The sequence below is a fragment of the Hyla sarda genome, chromosome 9 (assembly GCF_029499605.1).
Source record: "Hyla sarda isolate aHylSar1 chromosome 9, aHylSar1.hap1, whole genome shotgun sequence".
NCBI classification, from domain to species: domain Eukaryota; kingdom Metazoa; phylum Chordata; class Amphibia; order Anura; family Hylidae; genus Hyla; species Hyla sarda.
The window spans coordinates 159,136,368-159,162,438 of record NC_079197.1 but is presented as its reverse complement, the minus strand read 5'-3'; the positions used below and the strand labels follow the sequence as shown (position 1 = coordinate 159,162,438).

General features: G+C 43.7%; 1 protein-coding gene across 2 annotated transcripts in view; it reads right to left on the bottom strand.

Annotated features, from left to right (window-relative positions):
• Window positions 1–26,071, bottom strand: part of SAMD4B (sterile alpha motif domain containing 4B) — a 43,428-nt gene that overhangs the window by 4,679 nt on the left and 12,678 nt on the right. Inside the window, exons 3-9 of one of the 2 annotated variants that reach the window (XM_056539169.1) lie at window positions 16,013–16,468; window positions 7,197–7,436; window positions 5,575–5,684; window positions 1,914–2,000; window positions 1,414–1,711; window positions 1,079–1,164; window positions 847–971 (exon numbers count right to left, since the gene is read on the bottom strand). In XM_056539169.1, coding sequence (XP_056395144.1) covers window positions 847–971; window positions 1,079–1,164; window positions 1,414–1,711; window positions 1,914–2,000; window positions 5,575–5,684; window positions 7,197–7,436; window positions 16,013–16,468 — 1,402 coding nt within the window. The remainder of the gene's footprint in view (window positions 1–846; window positions 972–1,078; window positions 1,165–1,413; window positions 1,712–1,913; window positions 2,001–5,574; window positions 5,685–7,196; window positions 7,437–16,012; window positions 16,469–26,071) is intronic. The other variant, XM_056539170.1, reaches the window with a different exon arrangement.

Here is a 26,071-nt window from a genome sequence, read left to right as displayed (position 1 = left end):
GACAAGTACAAAATTCCATTCAATCCAAATGGTTTGTTAATAGTTTACAGATTACAGTCCTGAACTACTAAAAAGTATATTCACACGAAGTGGATACATCAAATTTTTTTAGTTAATTTGCGGGTGGATGGAATCTGTAGACATCTTGTCAATGTACGGTGTAAAAGATCAGCACAAAAACTGCACGTATAATAAAGTGGTACTTCGGCCCTAAGAAATTTTATCCGCTATCAAAAAGGATAGTATATAAGATGTCTAATCCAATCTCCTGCCCCCTCCCATAGACTTGCATTGAGGGGGCGGGGCAATATGTCACATGGGGGCGTTGTCGTGACATCACGTTACTCCGGCCCCGTGGTCATGAGGCTTCAGACTCCGCCTTCAGCGCTGTGTGGAGCTCAGATAGGTGTGTGCTGCACGAGAGATTGTGGGGGTCCCCAGCAGCGGGACCCCCACGATCAGACATATCCTCTATCCTTTGGATAGGGGATACGATGTCTTAGGGCCTGAGTACCCCTTTAACCTGAGGTACAGATTTTCTAATTTTTTTCTCCCACTCTATGGAAAAGACAAAATCTGACTATAAACCTGCAGTTCTAGATTTTGCTGTGTAAATACTGCAGATCCACGGCAAAATATGCAAATGTGGATTTCGATTACATCGTTTTTTTTTATTCTTCCACAACAATAAAATTTTGCAGCAATATGTTCACGATTTGGTGTGGATTTACGGCTGCAGATTTGGGTGAGGGAAGTCCACAGCATAGCCACCCTGTGTGAACATACCCGTATTCTTTATTATTCCAACCCCTTTCCTGCACCCTACAACTCCCATATACAGCCCACCTGCACCCCTTCTGTTGTCTGTACCCCTGCATTTCCAGTAACGCCTTGCGGGGAAATGTTCGGAGCAGCTTCAGGACCTGCTGTTTCCAGGAGAGTATTCTTTTCTTCTGTGTCTCGGTAAATGCCTGTGGGCAAACAGAACAAGGAAATTGTGGGTAAATATGATTTATATTTGCATAAAGTGAAGTAGCTAGACATCTATTATATATTTGGCTTTATTAGTTTTCTATACCTCATGCGTCAGGCACTTCTCTAGTAGCTGCAGGTAACAGGTTATGTTCTCCTCATCCGGCCGGGATACCAACAGCTGTGTGCAGACTATTCAAAAAGAAAAGAGTCAGATTTTGTAATATAAGTTGTTGAAGTGTTTTTTTTTTTTGGGAGGGTAGGGGTAGGTGTAATGGGGTGTATTGTAAAATGCAATTGATATTATATTGTAATTTTATATGAGAGTAAATAAAAAAAATCATAAAGGGGAAAGGAAAAAAAAACCACACAAAGTCAGACATCATACAGACTGTGCAGGATAACAAATACACAGCAAAGGTCTGACAACAGCGCACTCACCTTTACCCAGCACTCTGGTAAGTTGCCCAGGGATGTCACCATCTGCTATAGGTGGCACGGATGTCTCCAAGTCACCAGATGGAGCACTTTGTTGCTGGAAGCCATCAGCTGTCAGACCTGCGGGCGGCTCATTCTCATTGGAGCCTTTGCTGGCAGAATCCTGGTTAGACCGATGTTGGGAAGCCTGGTCGCTGCTTACTGATTCTGTCTGATTGGGCCGGTAGTATTTGATAGGTGTAATGATAATCTGCTGAAGCTCCTGGAGGGCGCTGCGTACATTTCCTCCCTCTAGAATATCCTATCAATAGAAGTTGGGGAGTTAGCGCATTTATGGTGCCACTCAAATGAAAAGCCAGAAAAGTGTATTTGAAAATATTTCAGCAAGAAACTATTAACGGTCTCCTGAATTCTTCCATGTTAGCAAAGCACTTTCAGTTCTGCAAAAAAACAGCCAAAATTGGGTATGAACATCGAATGCAGAAAATACACAGACTTCTTACCTTCTCTAGGGATCGAAGCACACTCTGCCTCTCACGCAACTTCCGGATGCTCAGAGCTATTTTATGCCGTGCCCCTTTAGTAACATTCTAGGAGAAAAAAACAAAAACAGGCAGAACAGGGTGAAAATGAATGTAAGCTGGACATCAGAAATCATCTTGGTTTGAAAAACACACAAGTAAATATTATCCTCGGGACCTGCAATTAAAGGGGTAGTCAGGGGAACTGAAGTTATCGGACACTTGTCCCCTATCCACAGGATAGAGGATAAGAGTCGGATCACGCAAGGACTATCTCAGGTATCTTAAAAGGTTACTCCGCTGACCAGCATTCCGTGTTTAATGTTCTGGGGGTCAGCCACGCCCCCTCAATGCAAGTCTATGGGAGGGGGCGTGACGGTAATCATGCCCCTCCCATAGACTTGCATTGAGGGGGCGTGAACGACCCCCAGAACACTAAACAGCATTGGGAACATTTAGTTTCGAACGCTCGCCAGTGGAGTACCCCTTTAAGGATTAATGTCAAACTGCAGGGTGTCTGACCGCTGGGACCCCCGCGATCTCCCACATAGCGAGTGCCCTGGCTCTCTGCGCTGTGTCGACCAGCACACAAATCTGGCACATCACCTCTATGCGAGAGCCAAGTGCAGCACTCTCCCATAGAGATGCATGGAGGGGGCATCAGCCACCGGTTTTGTGCGGTGGTTGACACAGCCCATTCAGGAGAAGAGCTGCGGCGCCATGTGAGATATCGCAGGGAGGGGGGGACCTAGTAGTTGGACACCCTGTGATCAGACACTTATCCCCTATCAGGATGGGGGATGAATTTTTCTATCTCCTTTAAAAGGGGTATTCCAGGAAAAAACTTTTTTATATATATTAACTGGCTCCAGAAAGTTAAACAGATTTGTAAATTACTTCTATAAAAAAATGTTAATCCTTTCAGTACTTATGAGCTTCTGAAGTTAAGGTTGCTCTTTTCTGTCTAAGTGCTCTCTGATGACACCTGTCTCGGGAAACACCCAGTTTAGAAGAGGTTTGCTATGGGGAGTTGCTTCTAAACTGGGCGGTTCCCGAGACAGGTGTCATCAGAGAGGACTTAGACAGAAAAGAACATTAACTTCAGAAGCTCATAAGTACTGAAAGGATTAAGATTTTTTTTAATAGAAGTAATTTACAAATCTGTTTAACTTTCTGGAGCCAGTTGATATATAAAAAAAAAGTTTTTTCCTGGAATACCCCTTTAATTTTTGATCGATTGACTAAAAAAATGGTTCCAGATCCTATGTTCAGGATCCGCATAGAGTGCAGAACTGCTATAAATACAGATGAGCGAACTTACAGTAAATTCAATTCGTCACAAACTTCTCGGCTCGGCAGTTGATAACTTATCCTGCATAAATTAGTTCAGCTTTCAGATGCTCCCGTGGGCTGGAAAAGGTGGATACAATCCTAGGAGACTCTTTCCTAGGAATGTATCCACCTTTTTCCAGCCCACCGGAGCATCTAAAAGCTGAACTAATTTATGCAGGAAAAGTCATCAACTGCCGAGCTGAGAAGTTCGTGACGAATCGAATTTACTGTAAGTTCGCTCATCTCTAGCTATAAAGATAAAGGCTATTGAAAATAAAGGAACACTTTTACACTGATTTCCTGTGTCACGCCCCTTGACGAAGCACAACGCAAAACGTACGTTGGGGTTGGAGCGGTTAGGTTGGCAGCACATATGGCAGGATGTTTCATGTTTTTTTTCTGGCTATTGTACTTTATGTTAACCTCTGCTTTTGATCTGTTTGTTCATTCAAGCACTTGTATCACTGTTGATTCATCCATATCTATTACTTTGAGTGATTTTCATGTTATCCGATTCTCTGATCATTGTTCCCTCTATTCCATGTGTATGGGCTCTGTACCATCTCCCCTTTTCTGTAGTTGTCAACTCAGTGCCTTTTGTTTTTAACATTTCCTACTGTATTTTATATGTAAGTTTTACATTTTGGATATACGTTTAATAAAATGGAATATTTTACATCATTGGTTCTTTGTAGAGATGAGCGAACTTACAGTAAATTCAATTCGTCACGAACTTCTCAGCTCGGCAGTTGATGACTTATCCTGCGTAAATTAGTTCAGACTTCAGGTGCTCCGGTGGGCTGGAAAAGGTGGCTACAGTCCTAGGAAAGAGTCTCCTAGGACTGTATCCACCTTTTCCAGCCCACAGGAGCACCAGAAAGCTGAACTAATTTATGCAGGAAAAGTCATCAACTGCCGAGCCGAGAAGATCGTGACGAATCGAATTTACTGTAAGTTCGCTCATCTCTAGTTCTTTTGTTGGTGTATATATTTATCAAACTGTGTGAGAGAAAAAGTGGGAGTGATTGTTCCACAGCAGCCAATCACAGCTCAGCTAACAAGCTCCGATAAAGTGAAACCTGAGCTGTGATTGGCTGCTGTGGGAAAAAAATCACTCCACCAGTCAAAGGGCATAAAACGGTCTAGTAGAGACGAGGACAGTGCAGCTCCTTTATCCTGTCGGTCAGGTGTGGCCAATGTGCTCTAGACGTCTTTTTGAAGACTAATGGGCCTGTCATGTGGGAGGGTGGGACCACATACCTCACAGTCCAGCTTAGAAATCATAAGGTTATAAGTAGAGATGAGTGAACTTACAGTAAATTCGATTTGTCACGATCTTCTCGACTCGGCAGTTGATGACTTTTCCTGCATAAATTAGTTCAGCTTTCCGGTGCTCCGGTGGGCTGGAAAAGGTGGATACAGTCCTAGGAGATTCTTTCCTAGGAATGTATCCACCTTTTCCAGCCCACCGGAGCACCTGAAGGCTGAACTAATTTATGCAGGAAAGGCATCAACTGCCGAGCCGAGAAGTTCGTGACTAATCGAATTTACTGTAAGTTCGCTCATCTCTAGTTATAAGCTGGGGACACTATGCCAGCAAAGTCTTATTTATTTAGAGCACAATGTAGAAAATTTGATGGCACTCATCTATAAAAACGTATTGCTTCATATTAAAAAGATGCTGGCTCATAGCTGGAAAGGAACAGAAACCGTAGCTGCGCGGGGCGATGGCGACAAGCTTGTTTCGCGGTAACCCACTTCCTCCGGCCTCTGGCCGGAGGAAGCGGGTTACCGCGAAACAAGTTTGCCGCCATCGCCCCCCGCAGCTACGGCTGCTGTGGTTTCTGTTCCTTTCCAGCTAGGAGCCGGAGGAAGTGGGTTACCGCGAAACAAGCTTGTCGCCATCGCCCCGCGCAACTACGGCGGCTGTGCTGTCTGTCTCTTTCCAGCTTTGAGCCAGAGGAAGTGGGTTACCACGAAACAAGCTTGTCGCCATCGCCCCGCACAGCTATGACTGCTGCGGGTTCTGTTCCTTTCTATGAGCCAGCATCTTTTAATACGAGTGCCATCAAATTTTCTACATTGTGCCCTATTTATGGAAAGCTTTTTTTCTAAATTTGATGTGCACCCCTATTGTTCTTCCCGGCTCTCCCCCACTCACTGGGTAATATCTAACGATAATTGGGCTGTAATCTGTACTTAACTGGTGGTGCCACCCCGCTATTCCTCATTATAGGTCTTATTTATTTATGTTGCTTATTTATCATAGATTGGGGTATCCTACTAGTAAAAGAAGGACGTGTTGTCTTACTTGCGATTCAAGGTGCTGCTCTGTCAGCATCATCATTTCCTCGTAGCTCATCTGAGAGAACAGCGATGCATATTTGTGCAGACGTAAACTTTTTAACCAGGTGGGAACATCTGCAGAAAGTAAAAATAGCATCTATGATCATTAGACATGAATGGAAAATGACTGAAGGACTGGGGGTTATAACTGTGGTGGACGCGGGCCATCCATGTATTCAGTTACACGGGTCGGCATGTATCTGAACTGCTGCCATGTAACACATACCCAGCAGGAGAAGTGATCAGCTGAGGGCAACTTACACCAGCTCTCACATCAAAGGCTTAGGCTGCGATGAACCAATCCCTTTACTATACATAGAAAATGTACAAAACAACTTCCAGATCTTTTGCCCTAATCTCCTTTCCTTTGATCACATAATTAAAATGGAGAAATATGAAATTATTAGGGTTGTATGAATATTGCGATTGCCATATAACATGGTGAAATCCCCTCCGTTTCATTTAAAATCCTCTCCCAGTCATGTTCATCCCCTCATATCGTCCCCCCAGTATTTCATGTCCACATGTCCCATTTGACATCCCTCCCCCAATTTTATGTTCATCTCCCTTAAAGGGGTACTTTTCCACTTGACATCGTATACCCTAATTGATAGAGGATAAGATGTCTGATCACTGGGGACCCCCTGCGATCTCTCCTGCAGCACCCATCATCTGATAACTGGCGATGCAGGGCCCGGAGGCTTGGTATGTCACGCCCCACCCCCTCAATGCAAGTCTATGGGAGGGGGTGTGGCGGTCGTCACTTCCCCCTCCCATAGACTTACACTAAAGGGGCGGGGATGTGAAATCACTAGCCTCAGGCCCCTGCATCGCCAGTGATCAGGCAAGGAGCAAAGTTTGCTCCGTGCCCCAGATGACAGTGGATGCTGCAGGAGAGATTTCATGGGTCCCCAGCAATCAGACATCTTATCCCCTATCCTTTGGATAGGGGATAAGATGTCTAGGGGCGGAGTACCCCTTTAATATGGTTCCAGAGCATGGAGGAAGCAAAACAAACAAAAACTTGATGCTTACCTAGCCCCAGTCCCCCATAAATGTTGCTATTTCTAACTACATGTGACCAAAATTTAAAAACAACCCCATAGAGCAGTGTTCCACATCCTATGGCTCTACAGATAAAGGCTGGCCACACAAGCTGGGAGTTGTAGTTCTGCAAAAGACAAACTGCAGAATGAGGAAAACACTGCCCTAGAGGAGGACACAATGCATGTGTTTCATTTCTTTCACTCCCTTCTAATACCCAACATCAACTTGTCCGGTCATAGAAATGTGAAATAGGAGTCCCTATGGTAACAGGCTGGTAGTAATCACGTAAGTACTTCTACACAGCATCACTTAGACCAGTGTTTCCCAACCAGGGTGCCTCCAGCTGTTGCAAAACTACAACTCCCAGCATGCCCGGACAGCCTTCGGCTGTCCGGGCATGCTGGAAGTTTTAGTTTTGCAACAGCTGGAGGCACCCTGGTTGGGAAACACTGACTTAGACAGCTGCTCAACAACTGCTTATTATATCAAAGCTCTAAATTACAGGGAATCAGACGTGATGTCATTTCTCGTGTTTTCTACCTTTCATCCCACTCCCGTCCTCTTGAAATGTGTTGCGTCCGGAGGTAAACTCCTCTGTCTGCTCACTGCCCGATGAAGCGATGCTGCTCTGTGGGGAGAGGGGCGCATGGTCTGGGGTGAGGAAGACAGAACGTCCGGCAGCCTCCTCCGACCCTCCCCATTCGTTGGATGTCTGCTGGGAGGTGGGAATCAAGGACATGGAGCGTTTCAAGGGACTTGGGTGCATTTGGCAGGAGAGGACTGCAAGAGAGAATGAAAAAGGTCAGGACTAGTACAGGTGTCTGCAGGCAGACTGCAAGAGAGAATGAAAAAGGTCAGGACTAGTACAGGTGTCTGCCGCAGACTGCAAGAGAGAATGAAAAAGGTCAGGACTAGTACAGGTGTCTGCAGGCAGACTGCAAGAGAGAATGAAAAAGGTCAGGACTAGTACAGGTGTCTGCAGGCAGACTGCAAGAGAGAATGAAAAAGGTCAGGACTAGTACAGGTGTCTGCAGGCAGACTGCAAGAGAGAATGAAAAAGGTCAGGACTAGTACAGGTGTCTGCCGCAGACTGCAAGAGAGAATGAAAAAGGTCAGGACTAGTACAGGTGTCTGCCGCAGACTGCAAGAGAGAATGAAAAAGGTCAGGACTAGTACAGGTGTCTGCCGCAGACTGCAAGAGAGAATGAAAAAGGTCAGGACTAGTACAGGTGTCTGCCGCAGACTGCAAGAGAGAATGAAAAAGGTCAGGACTAGTACAGGTGTCTGCCGCAGACTGCAAGAGAGAATGAAAAAGGTCAGGACTAGTACAGGTGTCTGCCGCAGACTGCAAGAGAGAATGAAAAAGGTCAGGACTAGTACAGGTGTCTGCCGCAGACTGCAAGAGAGAATGAAAAAGGTCAGGACTAGTACAGGTGTCTGCCGCAGACTGTGCCATTAGTGGTTTAAGCTGTAAAAATAACAAGATATGTAGAGGCTGACAAGTCAAAGTGACTTCTGTCCTAAGTGACCTTTATAACAATCACTGTACAGTCATTTCAAACCCATTATCCCTTATACGCATTATCCGGTTCATGTATGTGGTGATTAGGGAGGACTTCCCGCGTCACCATGTACATGAAACTGATGAGAATAAACTCACAGCGGCGCTTTTAAAGTTTATCGAGCTCCGCTGTGCTGCACAGCCAAGCGTCCCTGTCCCCGGCCGGCGATCGCTGCTATTTGTCTGACAGTACAGAAAAAAAAAAATTGATTAAAATGGAGAATCAGCAAAAAAAATAAAAAAAAAAAATAAATAAACAAAAATGCAATTTAATTTTAACCCCTACAGGACCCATGACGTACTGGTACATTATGAGTCCGCTCCCGTTCTATAACGCGGGGCCACGGCGTTATGGTCATAGCGGGACAGGCCCGGCCTCTAACAACAGCCGGGACTGATTGCGGTGCCGCGCGCTATTAACCCTTTAGACGCGGCGTTCAAAGTTGAGGACGAACGAAATCGCGGCATCCCGAACAGCTGCGACACAGCAGGAGGGTCCCTTACCTTGCCTCCTGGTGTCCGATCGCCGAATGACTGCTCAGTGCCTGAGATCCAGGCATGAGCAGTCAAGCGGCAGAATCATCGATCAGTGGTTTCCTATAAGAAACCACTGATCAATGTAAAAGATCAGTGTGTGCAGTGTTATCGCCCCCTATGGGAGATATAACACTGCAAAAAAATTGGAAAAAAAAGTTAATAAAAGATCATTTAACCCCTTCCCTAATAACAGTTTGAAATCACCCCCTTTTCCCATTTAAAAAAAAAAAGTAAATAAATATAAACATATGTGGTATCCCCGCATGCGGAAATGTCAGAATTATAAAGATTTATTGTTAATTAAACCACACGGTCAATGGCGTACGCGCAAAAAAATTCCAAAGTCCAAAATAGTGTCTTTTTGGTCACTTTTTATATCATGAAAAAATGAATAAAAAGCGATCAATAAGTCCTATGAATACAAAAAATTAGCCCTCATAATGCCCCATACGCAGAAAAATTATAAAGTTATAGGGGTCAGAACATTTTCCTGCATGTAGTTATGATTTTTTCCAGAAGTACGACAAAATCCAACCTATATAAGTAGGGTATCATTTTAACCGTATGGACCTACAGAATAATGATAAGGTGTCATTTATACTGAAAAATGTACTGTGTAGAAACGGAAGCCCCCAAAAGTTACAAAATGACATTTTTTTCAATTTTGTGTCTCAATGATTTTTTTTCTGTTTCGACGTAGAATTTTGGGTAAAATGACCGATGTCATTACAAAGTAGAATTTGTGGCACAAAAAATAAGCCATCATATGGATTTTTAGGTGCAAAATTGAAAGAGTTATGATTTTTTTTTTAAAGTAAGGAGGAAAAACGAAAATGCAAAAACTGAAAACCCCCGGTCCTTAAGGGGTTAAAATTCCGCTTCCACTTTGCTTTCATTTCTGTGAAACGCCTAAAGGGTTAATAACCATCTTTAATGTCATTCTGACTACTTTAAGGGGTGCAGTTTCTAAAATGGGGTGATTTATGGGGATAACATACAGGACCCCTCAATTACACTTCAGAACTGAACTAGTCCCAAAAAAAAAAAAAAAAAAAAAAATTTTTTTACATTTTCGTGAAAATCAGGAAAATTGCTACTGAAAACTTATAAACCTTCGAGCATAAAAAAAAATTACACTTTATCAAATGATGGGAACATAAAGTAGACATATAGTAAATGTGAATTAATCATTAATTTGGTGCGGCATGACTATTTGTCATACAAGCAGAAAATGTAAAATCTAGAAAAATTATAATTTAAACATTTTTTTCGCAAATTTTGGGAGTTTCTCCTTCACAATAATCGCTGAATATATCAAAATGTACCACTAATGTAAACTACAAAATGTCACGGAAAAAAATCTCAGAATCACTTTCATAAGTAAAAGCGTTCTTAAGTAAAAGTTATTACCAAATAAGTGGACAAGTGAGATTTTGAAAACTTGCCTTGGTCATTAAGGTCAAAACAGGCTAAGGAGTAAATGGGGTTAAAGGGGTTTAAAGAGGGGTGACCCAAAAATGTTATTACCATTACTGTTACTATTATTAAATAGCTTTCGGTGCTGATTACACTCCTTTTTACAGTTTCCTGACATTCTTCCATTCCCGAGATATGAGGGTTTATATCTGACAATTCGGGGAGTCAGATGGGTGTAAATTACATTTTAATAATGGGAGTGATGATTGGTGCCTAACATAACCCCCCCCCCCTCAACGTCCTGGCTATTCTCACACTCATCATTTGATATTCTCTTCCTTATATACGTCTAGCTGAGGATTCCCTGAATTATCAGACAAAAACATAAACCCTCATATCTGAGAGACAGGAGGGGGCATCAAAAAAGGTAAAGAGGTGTATGATCAGGGCATCCCGAGCTATATAGATATTTCTGAGTGGGTCACAGGTTCTCTTTAAAGGGAATCTGACAGGCTGGTCACCCGCACTAAACCCAATAAACTGGGTTATAGGGCAGGTGAACAACATTAAAAATAGTGTTTGCTTACTTTAATAGGTACAGTATTGGCAGTTATGTAGCTTTAACCCCCTCTTGTTATTGCGCTGCTGTGTGCATCGGAGGCGGGGAGTCGGCTTGCCGTACTCCCCTGCCTCCTCAATATTCCCTGCTCTGCCCATACACAGGAGTGAGCTCTCTGTTTTTTGAGCAGGGTGCAGGTGTCGCCGCCTCGCTACACTCAGAAGTTGGGTGAAGAGAGGAATCGGCGTCTTCATTATGCTATGGTGTGTGCTATTCATAAGAGGGGCACACAGCGAATATTGAGGAGGTAGGGGAGTACAGCAAGCCAGCTCCCCACCTCCATTGAGCACAGTCATGCAATAGCAACGGGGAAGGATAAAACCTAAATAACTCACAACTAGTAAACACTCTTTAATGCTGTCCACCAGTCTTATCGCTAAGTGTTTTGGGTTTGGTGCGGGTGAACAGGGGTATATGGAAGTCATTGTGATTATGCAGACACTTAACCCATGCGTTCCGGAGGCTGGCTATGACTGACATGAAGATGCCACTGTCAATAGCGACCCCGATATCTAGAGTTTGGCAGAGGGGTGGAAAACAAGTGAAATATAAAAGTTAAAAGTCTTGGAATGAAACATTTTTAGTGGCATGCCAACAGATTTGTCAGGGTGCAGAGCTTCCCACCGACTGCTAAAATACTCAGTCAAGCGCCCCCGTCTCTCCCCTACAGGAAGTCTTTAAAGCCCGTCTCCAGCAGCGGAGAGATGTGCTTAGTCAAGTGCTTCTTCCTGCTTATTCTAGCGATCTGTGGGAGTTTCAGCTCCCAGACGGCTCAAAATTTTTTTTTTTTTTTTTTTTTTTAAATGATAGTAACACTTCCTGTTACTGTCATTTAAAAAAAAATCTTTTCACATGTCACAGGCATGTTAAAAGTTTTGATGATGTAAGGTATTATTGCAGAGACCCCCACCAATTTCTAGATACAGCTGGGATGGGAGACGTTCAGTCCATCTCATTGCAGGATTGGGCTCCACAGACTTCTAATAAAGCTCATGTTTTGCAATGAGTCAGACTGAGCTCTCCTGTCTATATCTAGAAATTGTGAGGGTCTCAGCACTGGGACCCAGAGCAATCAAAACGTCTGACATGTTTTTTTTTTTATGACAGTAACCCTATAGGGCCTAAAAAGGCCTGGTTGTTAATGGGGGACTCTGGCGCAAAAAATGATCCCTCATACAGCCCCGTATAAGGAGAAATAAAAATAGTTATAGGGGTCAGAATAGGACAACATTTCCCCCGCATGTGTGTATCCTGTGATAAGCATATATAATTATGCAAATTAGCATGGCCGGTATTTTTTGGCAAGAAAGGTGGCAACCCTAGTCGCACATCGGCCTGCCTATATAACTGGGCAGATTTGCCTGGAGCTGGGTGACAATACTTGTGGGAGTAGTAGTGGCGGCCATATTGGTTGTCACTCATGTTTCCTATGAACAGATGTCAATAACAAATGGAAACCATGACTCAGGGACTTATATTTTAGTTATATCTGTATTACTAATGTTAAAGTTTTCTGAGACCTCAGTATTAACCCCTTCATGACCTGGGCATTTTTTGAAAATCTGACCACTGTCACTTTAAACATTAATAACTCTTGGATGCTTTTACTTATTCTGATTCCGAGATTGTTTTTTCGTGACATATTCTACTTTATGTTATTGGTATAATTTCACTGATATTTGTATCCTTTCTTGGTAAAAAAATCTATAAATTTCATGAAAATGTTGAAAATTTCGCATTTTTCTAACTTTGAAAGTCTCTGCTTGAAAGGAAAATGGATATTCCAAATAAATTACATATTGATTCACATATACAATATGTCTACTTTATGTTTGCATTAAAAAATTGACAAGTTTTTACTTTTGGAAGACACCAGAGGGCTTCAAAGTTCCGCAGCAATTTTCCAATTTTTCTCAAGATTTTCAAAATCGTAATTTTTTAGGGCCCAGTTCAGGTTGGAAGTGGATTTTAAGGGTCTTCCTATTAGAAATACCCCATAAATGACCCCATTATAAAAACTGCACCCCCCAAAGTATTCAAAATGACATTCAGTAAGTGTTTTAACCCTTTAGGTGTTTCACAGGAATAGCAGCAAAGTGAAGGAGAAAATTCTAAATCTTCATTTTTTACACTCGCATTTTCTTGTAGACCCAATTTTTGAATTTTTACAAGGGGTAAAAGGAGAGAAATCACCCTAAAATTTGTAACCCAATTTCTCTCGAGTAAGGAAATACCTCATATGTGTATGTAAAGTGTTCGGCGGGCGCAGTAGAGGGCTCAGAAGGGAAGGAGCAACAATGGGATTTTGGAGAGTGAGTTTTTCTGAAAGGGTTTTTGGGGGGCATGTCCCATTTAGGAAGCCCCTATGGTGCCAGAACAGTGGACCCCCCCCCCACATGTGACCCCATTTTGGAAACTATACCCCTCATGGAATTTAATAAGGGGTGCAGTGAGCATTTACACCCCACTGGCGTTTGACAGATATTTGAAACAGTGGACTGTGCAAATCAAAAATTTTATTTTTAATTTTCACAGACCACTGTTCCAAAAATCTGTCATACACCAGTGGGGTGTAAATGCTCACTGCACCCCTTATTACATTCCGTGAGGGGTGTAGTTTCCAAAATGGGGTCACATATGGATATTTATTGTTTTGCGTTTGTCAGAACTGCTGTAACAATCAGCCACCCCTGTGCAAATCGCCTCAAATGTACATGGTGCACTCTCCCTTCTGGGCCTTGTTGTGCGCCCTCAGAGCACTTTACGCCCACATATGGGGTATCTCCGTACTCAGGAGAAATTGCGTTACAAATTTAGAGGGTCTTTTTTCCCTTTTACCTCTTGTGAAAATGAAAAGTATAGGGCAACACCAGCATGTCAGTGTAAAAAATTTATTTTTTTACACTAACATGCTGGTGTAGACCCCAACTTCACCTTTTCATAAGGGGTTAAAGAAGAAAAAGCCCCCCAAAATTTGTAAGGCAATTTCTCCCGAGTACGGCGATACCCCATATGTGTCCCAAAACTGTTGCCCTGAAATACGACAGGGCTCCAAAGTGAGAGAGCGCCATGCGCATTTGAGGCCTGAATTAGGGATTTGCATAGGGGTGGACATTGGGAATCATTGGCATAGAATACCCCTAACAGGGTGCCTCCAGCTGTTGCAAAACTCCCAGCATGCCTGGACAGTCAATGGCTGTCCGGAAATACTGGGAGTTATTATTTAGCAACAGCTGGAGGCTCCGTTTTGGAAACAGTAGCGTAGCGTATGTGTATATGTAGTGTTTTTTACTTTTTATTTTAGGTTAGTGTTAGTGTAATGCTTTTAGGGTACAGTCACATGGGCAGAGGTTCACAGCAAGTTTGCCGCTGGAAGTTTGAGCTGCAGCGCAAAATTTGCACCATCTCAAACTTGCAGCACTCACTGTAAACCTCCGCCCATGTGAGTGTACCCTGTACATTCACATTGGGGGGGAGGGGGCAAACATCCAGCTGTTGCAAACTCCGAGCATGCCCTTTGGCTGTCCGTGCATGCTAGGAGTTGTAGTTTTGCAACAGCTGGAGGAACACTGGTTTGGAAACACTAAGTTAAGTAATAAACTTTCAAGTGTTTTGCAACCAAACTTAGTGTTTCCAAACCAGTGTGCCTCCAGCTGTTGCAAAACTACAACTCCCAGCATGCATGGTCTGTCAGTGCATGCTGGGAGTTATAGTTTTGCAACAATTGCAACAGCTGGAGGCACTGAGGTAGGAAACGGACAATGTTTCCCAACCAGTGTGCCTCCAGTTGTTGCAAAACTACAACTCCCAGCATGCCCAGGCATGCTGGAAGTTGTAGTTCGGCAATATCTGAAGGATCAGATGTTGCCGAACTACAACTTCCAGCATGCTTGGGCAGTCTGGGCATGCTGGGAGTTGTAGTTTTGCAACATCTGGGAGGTCCACAGTTTGGAGATCACTGTATAATGGTCTCCAATCTGTGCTCTTCCAGATGTTAGAGAACTACAACTCCCAGCATGCCTGGACAGACTAAGCATGCTGAGATTTGTAGTTTTGCAACATCTGGAAGAGCACAGATTGGAGACCATTATACAGTGGTCTCCAAACTGTGGGCCTCCAGATGTTGCAAAACTACAACTCCCAGCATGCCCAGAAAGCCAAAGGCTGTCTGGGCATGCTGGGAGTTGCAGTTTTGAAACTCTCAGAGGCAGCAGTGAGATCGCTTTACGGCGATCTCACTGCTGCCAATGAAGATGCCGCACTGCTGCTGCAAACTCACCGCCGGGACGCAGCGCAGCCGGGACCGCATGGAGGACGCCGGGACCGCTCGGGACACCGCTCGGACGGGTAAGTGACGCCGGGGGACGGATCAGGGACACTTAGAGCGGTGTGTGTCCCGATCCCCATGATCGGGACTTACACACCGCGCTGCTAAGTATTTTCATAGCGAAATGCTGCTATCAGCTAGTCAGATTTGACCAGCTGATAGCAGCGATCGCTGGGGGGGGGGGGGGGGGATGAAACCCCCCGTGGTCGCATGGTAAGATGGCTGGCTATCAGTGATAGCCACCATCTTTCCGGGCGCTGCGGGATGCCGCGAGTAGCGGCAGTAATGTTCATGACGCACCTGTATGTCATGGGTCGGGAACACCTTGCCACCCATGACGTACAGGTATGTCATAGGTCGGGAAGGGGTTAAAGGGGTAAAAAAAAAAAAAAAATGTTTAAATCAACTGGTGCCAGAAAGTTAAACAGATTTGTAAATTACTTCTATTAAAAAATCTTTACCCTTCCAGTAATTTTTAGCAGCTGTATGTGCTACAGAGGAAATTTTTTTCTTTTTGAATGTTTTTTGTCTTGTCCACAGTGCTCTCTGCTGACACCTCTGTCTGTGTCAGGAACTGTCCAGAGCAGCATTGGTTTGCTATGGGGATTTTCTCCTGCTCTGGACAGTTCCTGATACGGGCATCAGATGTCAGCAGAGAGCACTGTGGACAAGACAAAAAAATTCAAAGAGAAAAGAATTTCCTCTGTTGCATACAGCTGCTAAAAAGTACTGGAAGGGTAAAGATTTTTTAATAGAAGTCCTTTACAAATCTGTTTAACTTTCTGGAACCAGTTGATTAAAAACAAAAAACATTTCCACCGGAGTACCCCGGGTTAACACTAAAGGCACACGGGTTGGGAAACACTGCCACAGAGTATCCTTTAAATGACTCTTACCTGAACTACCACCCACATTCAAGATGGCAGAGGGCACTGAACTGGAAGAAGGGAAGGGCATAAGTCCATTTTCTCGCATTGGCTTTTCATGCCAACTATGCCCAGACTCTCCCATGCTGGGTTCCCCTGGGGCCTGCCATTCATCAGAACCCTGCCGCAGATGTGTGCCATGTCGGCCGTAGCCTGTGGACAGTCGCTCTTCCAGATGGTTTAGCCACAGTGCGAGAGAGTTGCGATCGTCCAGCGTGGTGGCTGGATGGATCAGTGCATAGGACAGGAGCTGTCGGCTCTCTTCGATGTACAGGTTGCTCTCGGTGGTGTACGCCAGCACTTTTTGCAGCAGTTTCATGTACTCGCATTTCGCTTCTGTGTTCCGGGGTTGCAGCAGTGGCAGATGGGACAACAGCAGGGAGATCACCTTCTCTTTAGATTCCTGGTGCCACTGACTAATGAGAGCTGCAGACAAAAAACAAGAAATAATATTACTGATCAAGTTATTTCCAGTCATTTTTCAGACACCGTGGACTCTAGAATGTAGGGTCTTCTCTCACTTACATATCACCAACTATTCTAAATTTATGGCAGACATTTATGGGGCATTCCAAGTTGCAATAATTATCCCGTATCCAGAGTACAGGGGATAATTGTCAGATTGTGGAATGCCCCTTTAAATAAAAAATTTCCATGGCAAGACTTCATCCTGTAGACCACGTGTTATGTGTATAGACGCATGGTCCGGGGATTTAAATCAGGGTCAGTAACTTTACGGCACAAGCTTAACGGAGTTCTTTATCCCCTATCCAAAGGAGAAATCTCTGTGCAGGACCCGGTGTGAATATAGAACACTGGGTGCAGGTGGTGGGAATCATGATGTCACGGCTACGTCACCGTGACATCATGGCACGCCCCTTCTTATGAAAGTCTATAGGAGGGGGCGTGGTGGCCACCCATCCCCCTCCCATAGACTTACATTGAGGGAGCATGGAGTAATGGCACGTGGGACGTGTCAGTGGAGTCACGACCCCTCCAAGAGTTCGGAACAAAATGTTCCAAAGGCTGGTGCAGCGGGGTACCCCTTTAACCCCTTAAGGACCTAGGGCGTACAGGTACGCCTTTGATCCCTGGTACTTAAGGACCAAGGGTCTACCTGTACGCCCGTGGGAATTTCGGTCCCTGCCGCACGGCAGCAGCAGGCCCTCCGCGCAAATGCCCAGGGGGGTCAGAGCCCCCCATGTCGGCTGATCGACGCAAATCGCAAGTGAATTCACACTTGCGATTTGCGGCTATTCCGGGTCATACGGGTCTATGGCGACCCGGAATGTAACGGGGATCGTGGTTGTCCAAGACACCCAAGATCCCCCTGAACTGATAGGAGTGAGGTGGCACCCCTCCTATCCCTGCTGTTGGTGGTCTAGACTCGCCACCAATAGCAGATCAGGGGCCCCCCGCCGCTTTACTTTCGGTTTCCCCGTTCTGCCCACCCACAATAGACGGGGCAGAACGGGGAAACGAGGACCGGTGCCAAAGATCCACCTACCTCGTGGGCGAGGCTGCGGGCGACCATCGGTGGAGGAGATTGGCGGGCGGCGATGTCGTGCGGCAGGCTCCCTGGATCCGACGGAAGCCGGTAAGTTGCCTAGCATCATCTGGAGGGTACAGTTTGAGACCACTATACGGTGGTCTCTAAACTGTAACCCTTCAGATGTTGCAAAACTACAACTCCCAGCATGCCCAGACAGCTGTTTGGGTATGCAGGGATTTGTAGTTTTGCAACAGCTGGAGGGCCCCAGTTTGGAGATCACTGGCAGTGATCTCTAACTGTGGCCCTCCAGATGTTGCAAAACTGCAACTCCTAGCATGCCCAAACAGCAGTTTGCTGTCTGGGCATGCTGGGATCTGTAGTTTTGCAACAGCAGGAGGTCCACAGTTTGGAGATCTCTAAATTGTAGCCCTACAGATGTTGCAAAACTGCAAATCCCAGCATGCCCAAACAGCAAACAGCTGTCTCAGCATGCTGGGAGTTTTAGTTGTGTACCACCAGCTGTTGCATAACTACATCTCCCAGCATGCCCTTCGGCGATCAGTACATGCTGGGAGTTGTAGTTTTGCAACAGCTGGAGGCACACTGGCTGGTAAATACTGAGTTAGGTAACAGAACCTAACTGAAGGTTTTCCAACCAGTGTGCCTCCAGAAGTTGCAAAAGTACAACTCCCAGCATGCACCGTCTGTCAGTGCATGCTGGGAGTTGCAGTTTTGAAACAGCTGGAGGTTTGCCCCCCCCCCCCCATGTGAATGTACAGGGTACATTCACACAGGCAGGTTTACAGTAAGTTTCCTGCTTCAAGTATGAGTTGTGGCAAATTTTTCGCCGCAGCGCATACTCCTAGCGGTAAGCTCACTGTAAACCGCCGCCAGTGTGAATGTACCCTAAAAACACTACACTACCACAATACAAAGGGTAAAACACTAAATATACACCCCCTTACACTGCCCCCCCCCCCCCCCAATAAAAATTTAAAACGTCTTGTACGGCAGTGTTTCCAAAACGGAGCCTCCAGCTGTTGCAAAACAACAACTCCCAGCATTTCCAGACAGCCACTGACTGTCCAGGCATGATGGGAGTTTAGCAACAGGTGGAGGCACCCTGTTTGGGAATCCGTGGCATAGAATACCCCTATGTCCACCCCTATGCAATCCCTAATTAAGTCCTCAAATGCGCATGGCGCTCTCTCACTTCGGAGCCCTGACGTATTTCAAGGAAACAGTTTAGGGCCACATATGGGGTATTTCCGTAATCGGGAGAAATTGCACTACAAATTTTGGGGGGCTTTTTCTCCTTTTACCCCTTATGAAAAAGAAAAGTAGGGGTCTACACCAGCCTGTTAGTGTAAAAAAAATTTTTTTACACTAACATGCTGGTGTTGTCCTTTACTTTTTATTTTCACAAGAGGTAAAAGGAAAGGACCCCCAAAATTTGTAACGCAATTTCTCCTGAGTACGGAAATACCCCATATGTGGGCGTAAAATGCTTGGCGGGGGCACAACAAGGCTCAGAAATGAGCGCAATATGTACATTTGAGGACTAAATTGGTGATTTGCACAGGGGTGGCTGATTTTACAGCGGTTCTGACAAACGCAAAAAAATAAATACTCACGTGACCCCATTTTGGAAACTACACCCCTCATGTAATGTAAGGGGTACAGTGAGCATTTACACCCCACAGGGGTCTGACAGATTTTTGGAACAGTGGTCCGTGAAAATGAAAATTGTAATTTTTCATTTGCACAACCCAAAGATCTGTCAAACACCAGTGGGGTGTAAATGCTCACTGTACCCCTTATTATATTCTGTGGGGGGGTGTAGTTTCCAAAATGGGGTCACATGTGGGGTGCTCCACTGTTCTGGCACCACGTGGGGGTTTTGTAAACACACACGGGCCCATTCCAAACAGATTCCCTTTTCAAAAGCTTAATGGCGCTCCTCCTCTTCTGAGCATTGTAGTTCGACCGCAGAGCACTTGACGTCCACACATGGGGTATTTCCATACTCAGAAGAACGCGCAAGTGTAAAAAAAATGAAGATTTTGAATTTTCTCCTTCATTTTGCTGCTATTCCTGTGAAACACCTAAAGGGTTAACACTTACTGAATGTCATTTTGAATACTTTGAGGGGTGCACTTTTTATAATGAGGTCATTTGTGGGGTGTTTCTAATATGAAGGCCCTTCAAATCCACTTCAAACCAAAATTCCGATTTTGAAAATTTGGTGAAAAATTGGAAAATTGCTGCTGAACTTTGAAGCCTCTGATGTCGTCCAAAGTAAAAACCATGTTAACTTTATGATGCAAACATAAAGTAGACATATTGTATATGTGAATCAAAATATAATTTAAGAAGAATGTCTATTTTCTTTACAAGCAGAGAGCTTCAAAGTTAGAAAAATGCTACATTTTTTGAATTTTTCACTAAGAAATGGTGCAAGTATCGACAAAATGTTACCAATAACAAAGTAGAATATGTCACGAAAAAACTATCTCTGAATCAGAATGATAGGTAAAAGCATCCCAGAGTTATTAATGCTTAAAGTGAAAGTGGTCAGATGTGCAAAAAACGCTCTGGTCCTACAGTGAAAATTGGCCTGGTCCTTAAGGGGTTAAAGCTCCTGCAATCTAGTAGAAGGTTGGGTTCTCAGCTTTTGAGAACAGCAGCAGGTCCAGTAGAGATAGAGAAGCCGTCTGTAGTCACTTGTGTGTAATAAATAGAGGCAGTGGCAAAGCTTTCTTCATTATACTGCGTGATCATCGGGTGCCCACACAGCAAGGCAGAGCTGATGGGTGTTGGCAGACCCAGATCAGCTATGCCAGAAACTAATGTCATGACATGGGGGCGGGGGGGGCAAATAGTTCCCACATGGGCAGCTATTGATACCCAGTTTCAAAAACAAAACAAAAAAGAAAACCTAAAAGTAGGCAGATTATGTTTAAAAAAAAAAAAAAAACAACGCGCCTCCCACACCAATATAAAGTCAGTCACCGAATAACTTTAACGATATTATTTTCTTAAGCACATCAAACTAACGAACCCATTTTTAAACCTTACTGCATAGTTGCAAGCTAAACTATAAAAAAAATGCAACTAAAATAACTACATTTCTATAAAAATAGTATTAGATAGTGTAACATAGTTCATAAGGTTGAAAAAAGACCATCAAGTCCAAAGTCCATCAAGTTCAACCTATAACCCAAGTGAGTCCCTACTGAGTTGAAACTCCTTCCCGGCTCCAAATATGGCAGAATAAATCCCTGGATCAACGTTCTGTCCCTATAGATCTAAAATCCATAACCTGTAATGTTATTATTCTCCAAAAATGCATCCAGACCCCTTTTGAACTCTTTCACAGAGTTCCCCATGACCACCTCCTCAGGCAGAGAATTCCACAGTCTCACTGCTCTTACAGTAATGAACCCCCGTCTGTGCTGGTGTAGAAACCTTCTTTCCTCTAGACGTAGAGGATGCCGCCTTGTTATAGATACAGTCCTGGGTATAAATAGATCATGGAGAGATCTCTGTACGGCCCCCTGATATATTTATACATAGTTATTAGGTCACCCCTAAGCCTTCTTTTTTCTAAACTAAATAACCCCAATTCTGATAATCTTTCTGGGTACTGTAGTCCTCCCATTCCCCGTATTACCCTGGTTGCCCGTCTTTGAACCCTCTCCAGCTCCACTATTTATTTCTTGTACACTGGTGCCCAGTACTGTACACAGTATTCTATGTGTGGTCTGACTAGTGATTTGTACAATGGTAGAATTATTTCCTTGTCGTGGGCATCTATGCCCCTATTGATGCCCCCATGATTTTATTAGCCTTGGCAGCAGCTACCTGACACTGGTCACTACAGCTAAATTTACTGTTAACTAAGACTCCTAAGTCCTTTTCCATGTGCATTACCTTACATTTATCAGTGTTGAACCTCATCTGCCACACCCCAGCCCAAACCTCCAACCTATCCAGATCCAATTGTAACAGTGCACTGTCCTCTATAGTGTTTACCGCTTTACAGAGTTTAGTATCATCTGCAAAGATTGCTACTTTACTATTCAACCCCTCTACAAGGTCATTAATAAATATATTAAATAGAATAGGACCCAAGACGGACCCCTGTGGTACCCCACTAGTAACAGTCACCCAATCAGAATAAGTACCATTAATAACCACCCTCTGTTTCCTATCATTGAGCCAGTTACTTACCCACTTATACACATTCTCCCCCAGCCCCATCCTTCTCATTTTATGAACCAACCTTTTATGTGCAACTGTATCAAATGCTTTGGAAAAATCCAGATATACGACATCCAGTGATTCCCCCTGGTCCAGTCTGGTGCTCACCTCCTCATAAAAGCTGATCAGGTTAGTTTGACAGAACCGATCCCTCATAAATCCATGCTGATACAGGGTCATACATTTATTTTTATCAAGATATTCCAAAATAGCATCTCTTAGGAAACCCTCAAACAATTTACATACAAAGGAGGTCAAACTAACAGGTCTATAATTCCCGGAGTCACCTTTTGATCCCTTTTTAAATATTGGTACCACATTTGCCATGTGCCAGTTCTGGGGAACAGTCCCTATTACTATAGAGTCCCTGAATATTAAAAATAGGGGTCTGTCTATTACATTACTTAATTCCTTTAGAACATGGGGGTGAATGCCATCTGGACCTGGTGATTTGTCTATTTAGATTTTTTTTTAGGTGGCACTGTACTTCTTCCTGGGTTAGACAGGTGACCTGTACTGGGGAGTTTACCTTATCACACTGTATTTCACCTGGCATTTCATTTTCCTCGGTGAATACAGTGGAGAAGAATTTGTTTAGTATATTTGCTTTTTCCTGATCCCCATTTATAATTTCTTCCTCATCATTTTTTAAGGGGCCCACACTTTCATTTTTGACCTTTTTGCTATTTATATAGTTAAAGAACATTTTGGGGTCAGTTTTACTTTCTTTGGCAATAAGTCTGTCTCTATTTTTGCGGTTATCTGTTTTTTTTTAACATATTTTACATTTTTCTCTATAGCTTTTTAATGCTTCTTCACTGCCGTCCTGTTTTCGTATTTTAAATGCTTTATTTTTGTCATTTATTGCCCCCTTAACATTTTTGTTCATCCATATTGGTTTTCTTTTATTTCTGACCCTTTTATTCCCATAAAGTATATATATCTTACAGTGAAAATTTAAGATATTTTTAAAAGTCTCCCATTTAGGGTCAGTATTCTTGTTTTTGAGAACATTATCCCATTTTATATTGTTAACCTCTTAAGGACCCAGGATGTATGAGTACGTCCTGGGTCCCGGTCCTGCGATATAACGCGGGGTCACGCGGTGACCCTGCATCATATTGCGGCGGGCCCGGCGTCATAGTGAAGCCGGGACGCGCCGCTAATAGCGCGCAGCACTGATCGCGGTGGCACGCACTATTAACCCTTTAGCCGCGCGTTCAAAGCTGAGCCGCGCGGCTAAAAACAAAAGTAAAATTGCCCGGCTAGCTCAAGGAGCTGTTCAGGATCGCCGCAGCATAATCCCGGCATCCCGAACAGCTGTAGCACAGGAGGAGGTCTTCTTACCTTCTCCTGCGCTGTCCGATCGCCGAATGAATGCTTCAAATCTGAGATCCAGGCTTGAGCATTCAATCGCCGAAAACACTGATTGATCCATTCCTATGGAGATGGATCAATCAGTGTAAAAGATCAGTACATGCAATGTTATAGCCCCCCCTATAGGAGCTATAATACTGCATAAGAAAAGTGTAAAAAAATCATTAACCCTTTCAATTATCCCTTCCCCTAATAAAAGTTTGAATCAGCCGGCATTTCCAACAATAAAAAAAAACTGTGTAAATAAAAATAAACATATGTCCGAATTATAAAAATATACTGCTTTTTAAACCGCACGTTGAATGTCCAAAATAGCGCATTTTTGATCACTTTTTATACCACAAAAATTTTTATAAAAAGTGATCAAAAAGTCTGATCAGAACAAAAATGGTACTGCTAAAAACTTCAGATCACGGCGCAAAAAATGAGCCCTCATAGCGCCCTGAACACCGAAAAATAAAAAAGTTATAGGGGTCAGAAAATGACCATTTTAAACGTATACATTTTCCTGCATGTAGTCATGATTTTTTTCTGAAGTGCGACAAAATCAAACCTATATAAGTAGGGTATCATTTTAACCATATGGACCTACAGAATAAAGAGGAGGTGTCATTTTTGCCGAAAAATGTACTACGTAAAAACGGAAGCCCCCAAAGCTTACAAAATATTGTTTTTTCATCAATTTTGTAGCACATTGATTTTTTTTCCTGTTTCACCGTAGATTTTTGGGTAAAATGACTAATGTCATTACAAAGTAGAATTAGTGACGCAAAAAATAAGCCATCATATAGAATTTTAGGTGAAAATTTTAAAGAGTTATGATTTTTTAAAGTGAAGGAGGAAAAATTGAAAATGAAAAAACGGAAAAAGCCCGGGTTCTTAAGGAGTTATGGGCTTCTCTGAGTTGATCAAACTTTGCCTTCCTAAAGTTCACTGTTTTTGTGGCCCCTCGAGAGATTCCCTTATTGAAGAACTAGTTATAATGTATTATATTATGATCACTATTTCCTAGGTGTCCTTCTACTCGCACATTAGTTACTCTGTCAGGTCTGTTGGTTAATATTAAGTCTAGTATGGCGCCCCCTCTGGTCGGGCCCTGCACCATTTGGGACAGATAATTGTCTTTAGTTATAGTCAGAAATCTGTTTCCTTTATGAGATTCACAGGTCTCAGTCTCCCAGTTTATATCAGGATAGTTATAGTCCCCATTATTATCACCTCATTCTGATTTGCTGCCTTGTTTATTTGCCTCAGTAATTGATCTTCTGCCTCTTCCATTATATTTGGTGGCTTATAACAAACCCCTATCAGAATGTATTTTTATCTCCATATATTTCTACCCATAATGACTCCACATTATCCTTTCCCTCCCGTATATCCTCCCACAGTGCGGCCTTCAGACTCGATTTAACATACAGACAAACTCCTCCCCCTTTCCGTTTTGTCCGATCCTTCCTGAATAGACTATAACCCTGTATGTTGACCGCCCAGTCACAACTATCGTCCAACCAAGTCTCTGTTATATCCATTATGTCATAATCCTCCTCAGACAACCACTCCAGTTCCTGTTTTATTGATCAGACTTCTCACATTAGTCATCATGCAATTCAGCGATGTATGTTTTTTCTTCCTATGAAGCCTATCCCTATTAACTAATCTAACCCCCCCCTCTGCTCCACCCCCAGGTATATTACTTAGTCCCCCCTCTCTCTATCTACACTATCTTCCCCCTTCTATGTTGTAGGTTCCCTCCCCCAGTCCCTAGTTTAAACACTCCTCCACCCTTCTAGCCATCTTCTCCCCATTGAGGTGCAGCCCGTCCCTACGGTAGAGCCGGTATCTGACAGTGAAGTCGGCCCAGTTCTCCATGAACCCAAACCCCTCCTTCCTACACCAGCTTCTGAGCCACTTGTTTACCTCCCTGATCTCCCGCTGCCTCTCTGGTGCGGCTCGTGGTACAGGTAATATTTCAGAAAATACTACCTTGGAGGTCCTTGCCTTAAGCTTGTAGCCTAAGTCCCTGAAATAATTTTTAAGGACACTCCACCTACCTCTTACTTTGTCAATGGTGCCGATATGTATCATCAGTGGTTGTATAAAATGGAATGGATTAAAAAAAATATATATATATAAAAATAAAAAAATATGAAAGAAAACCAGCAAAGTCTTGCTAAACTGTGTATTGTGACCCGTCACTTCCCAGCACAGATCTTCCATCCTCCTGCTGTTCTTGTTTGTGTAATTACATAAAGAGAAGGAGCTGCCGGCAGTCATTTCTATACAGAACAGAGAAGCAGCCTAAATAGGCCTGGCGGTTGTTAGATCTATGAATGCACTTACCATTTCTTTAATGGAAGAACCTCTAGTTTCAACTTTGTAAAAATAATAATAAAATACACCCCGCCCCAATTTTAATAAGATATACCCATTCCATACTGCTCATTGTTCAGGCAGCATGAAATTGATGACAGGTTTCCATTAATGAGACATCCATCTGAGTACCCCGCTGCTCAGTGTTTGGAACAAACTGTTCCGAAAGCTGGAGGCGGCGGTGGGAGCTCTTGACGTCATAGCCCCGCCCCCCTCATGACATCAGACCCGGACCCCTCAATGCAAGTCTATGGGAGGAGGCGTGACGGCTGTGTGCAGCAAAAAATGGGGGTGGTGCAGGAGAGATAGCGGGGGTCCCCAGAGGCGTAATCCCCACGATCTAACATCTTATCCCCTATGTTTTTGATAGTGGATAAGATGTTTTTCGCCGGAGTACCCCTTTAACTGGTTAACGACCATGAACGTGTATACTCGTCCATGTGCCGTTAACGGGGTATGGCGCGGGCTCCCGACTTGACCTCGAGTCATACCGGCCAGCCCCCAGCTGATTCTTGTAGCCGATGTTA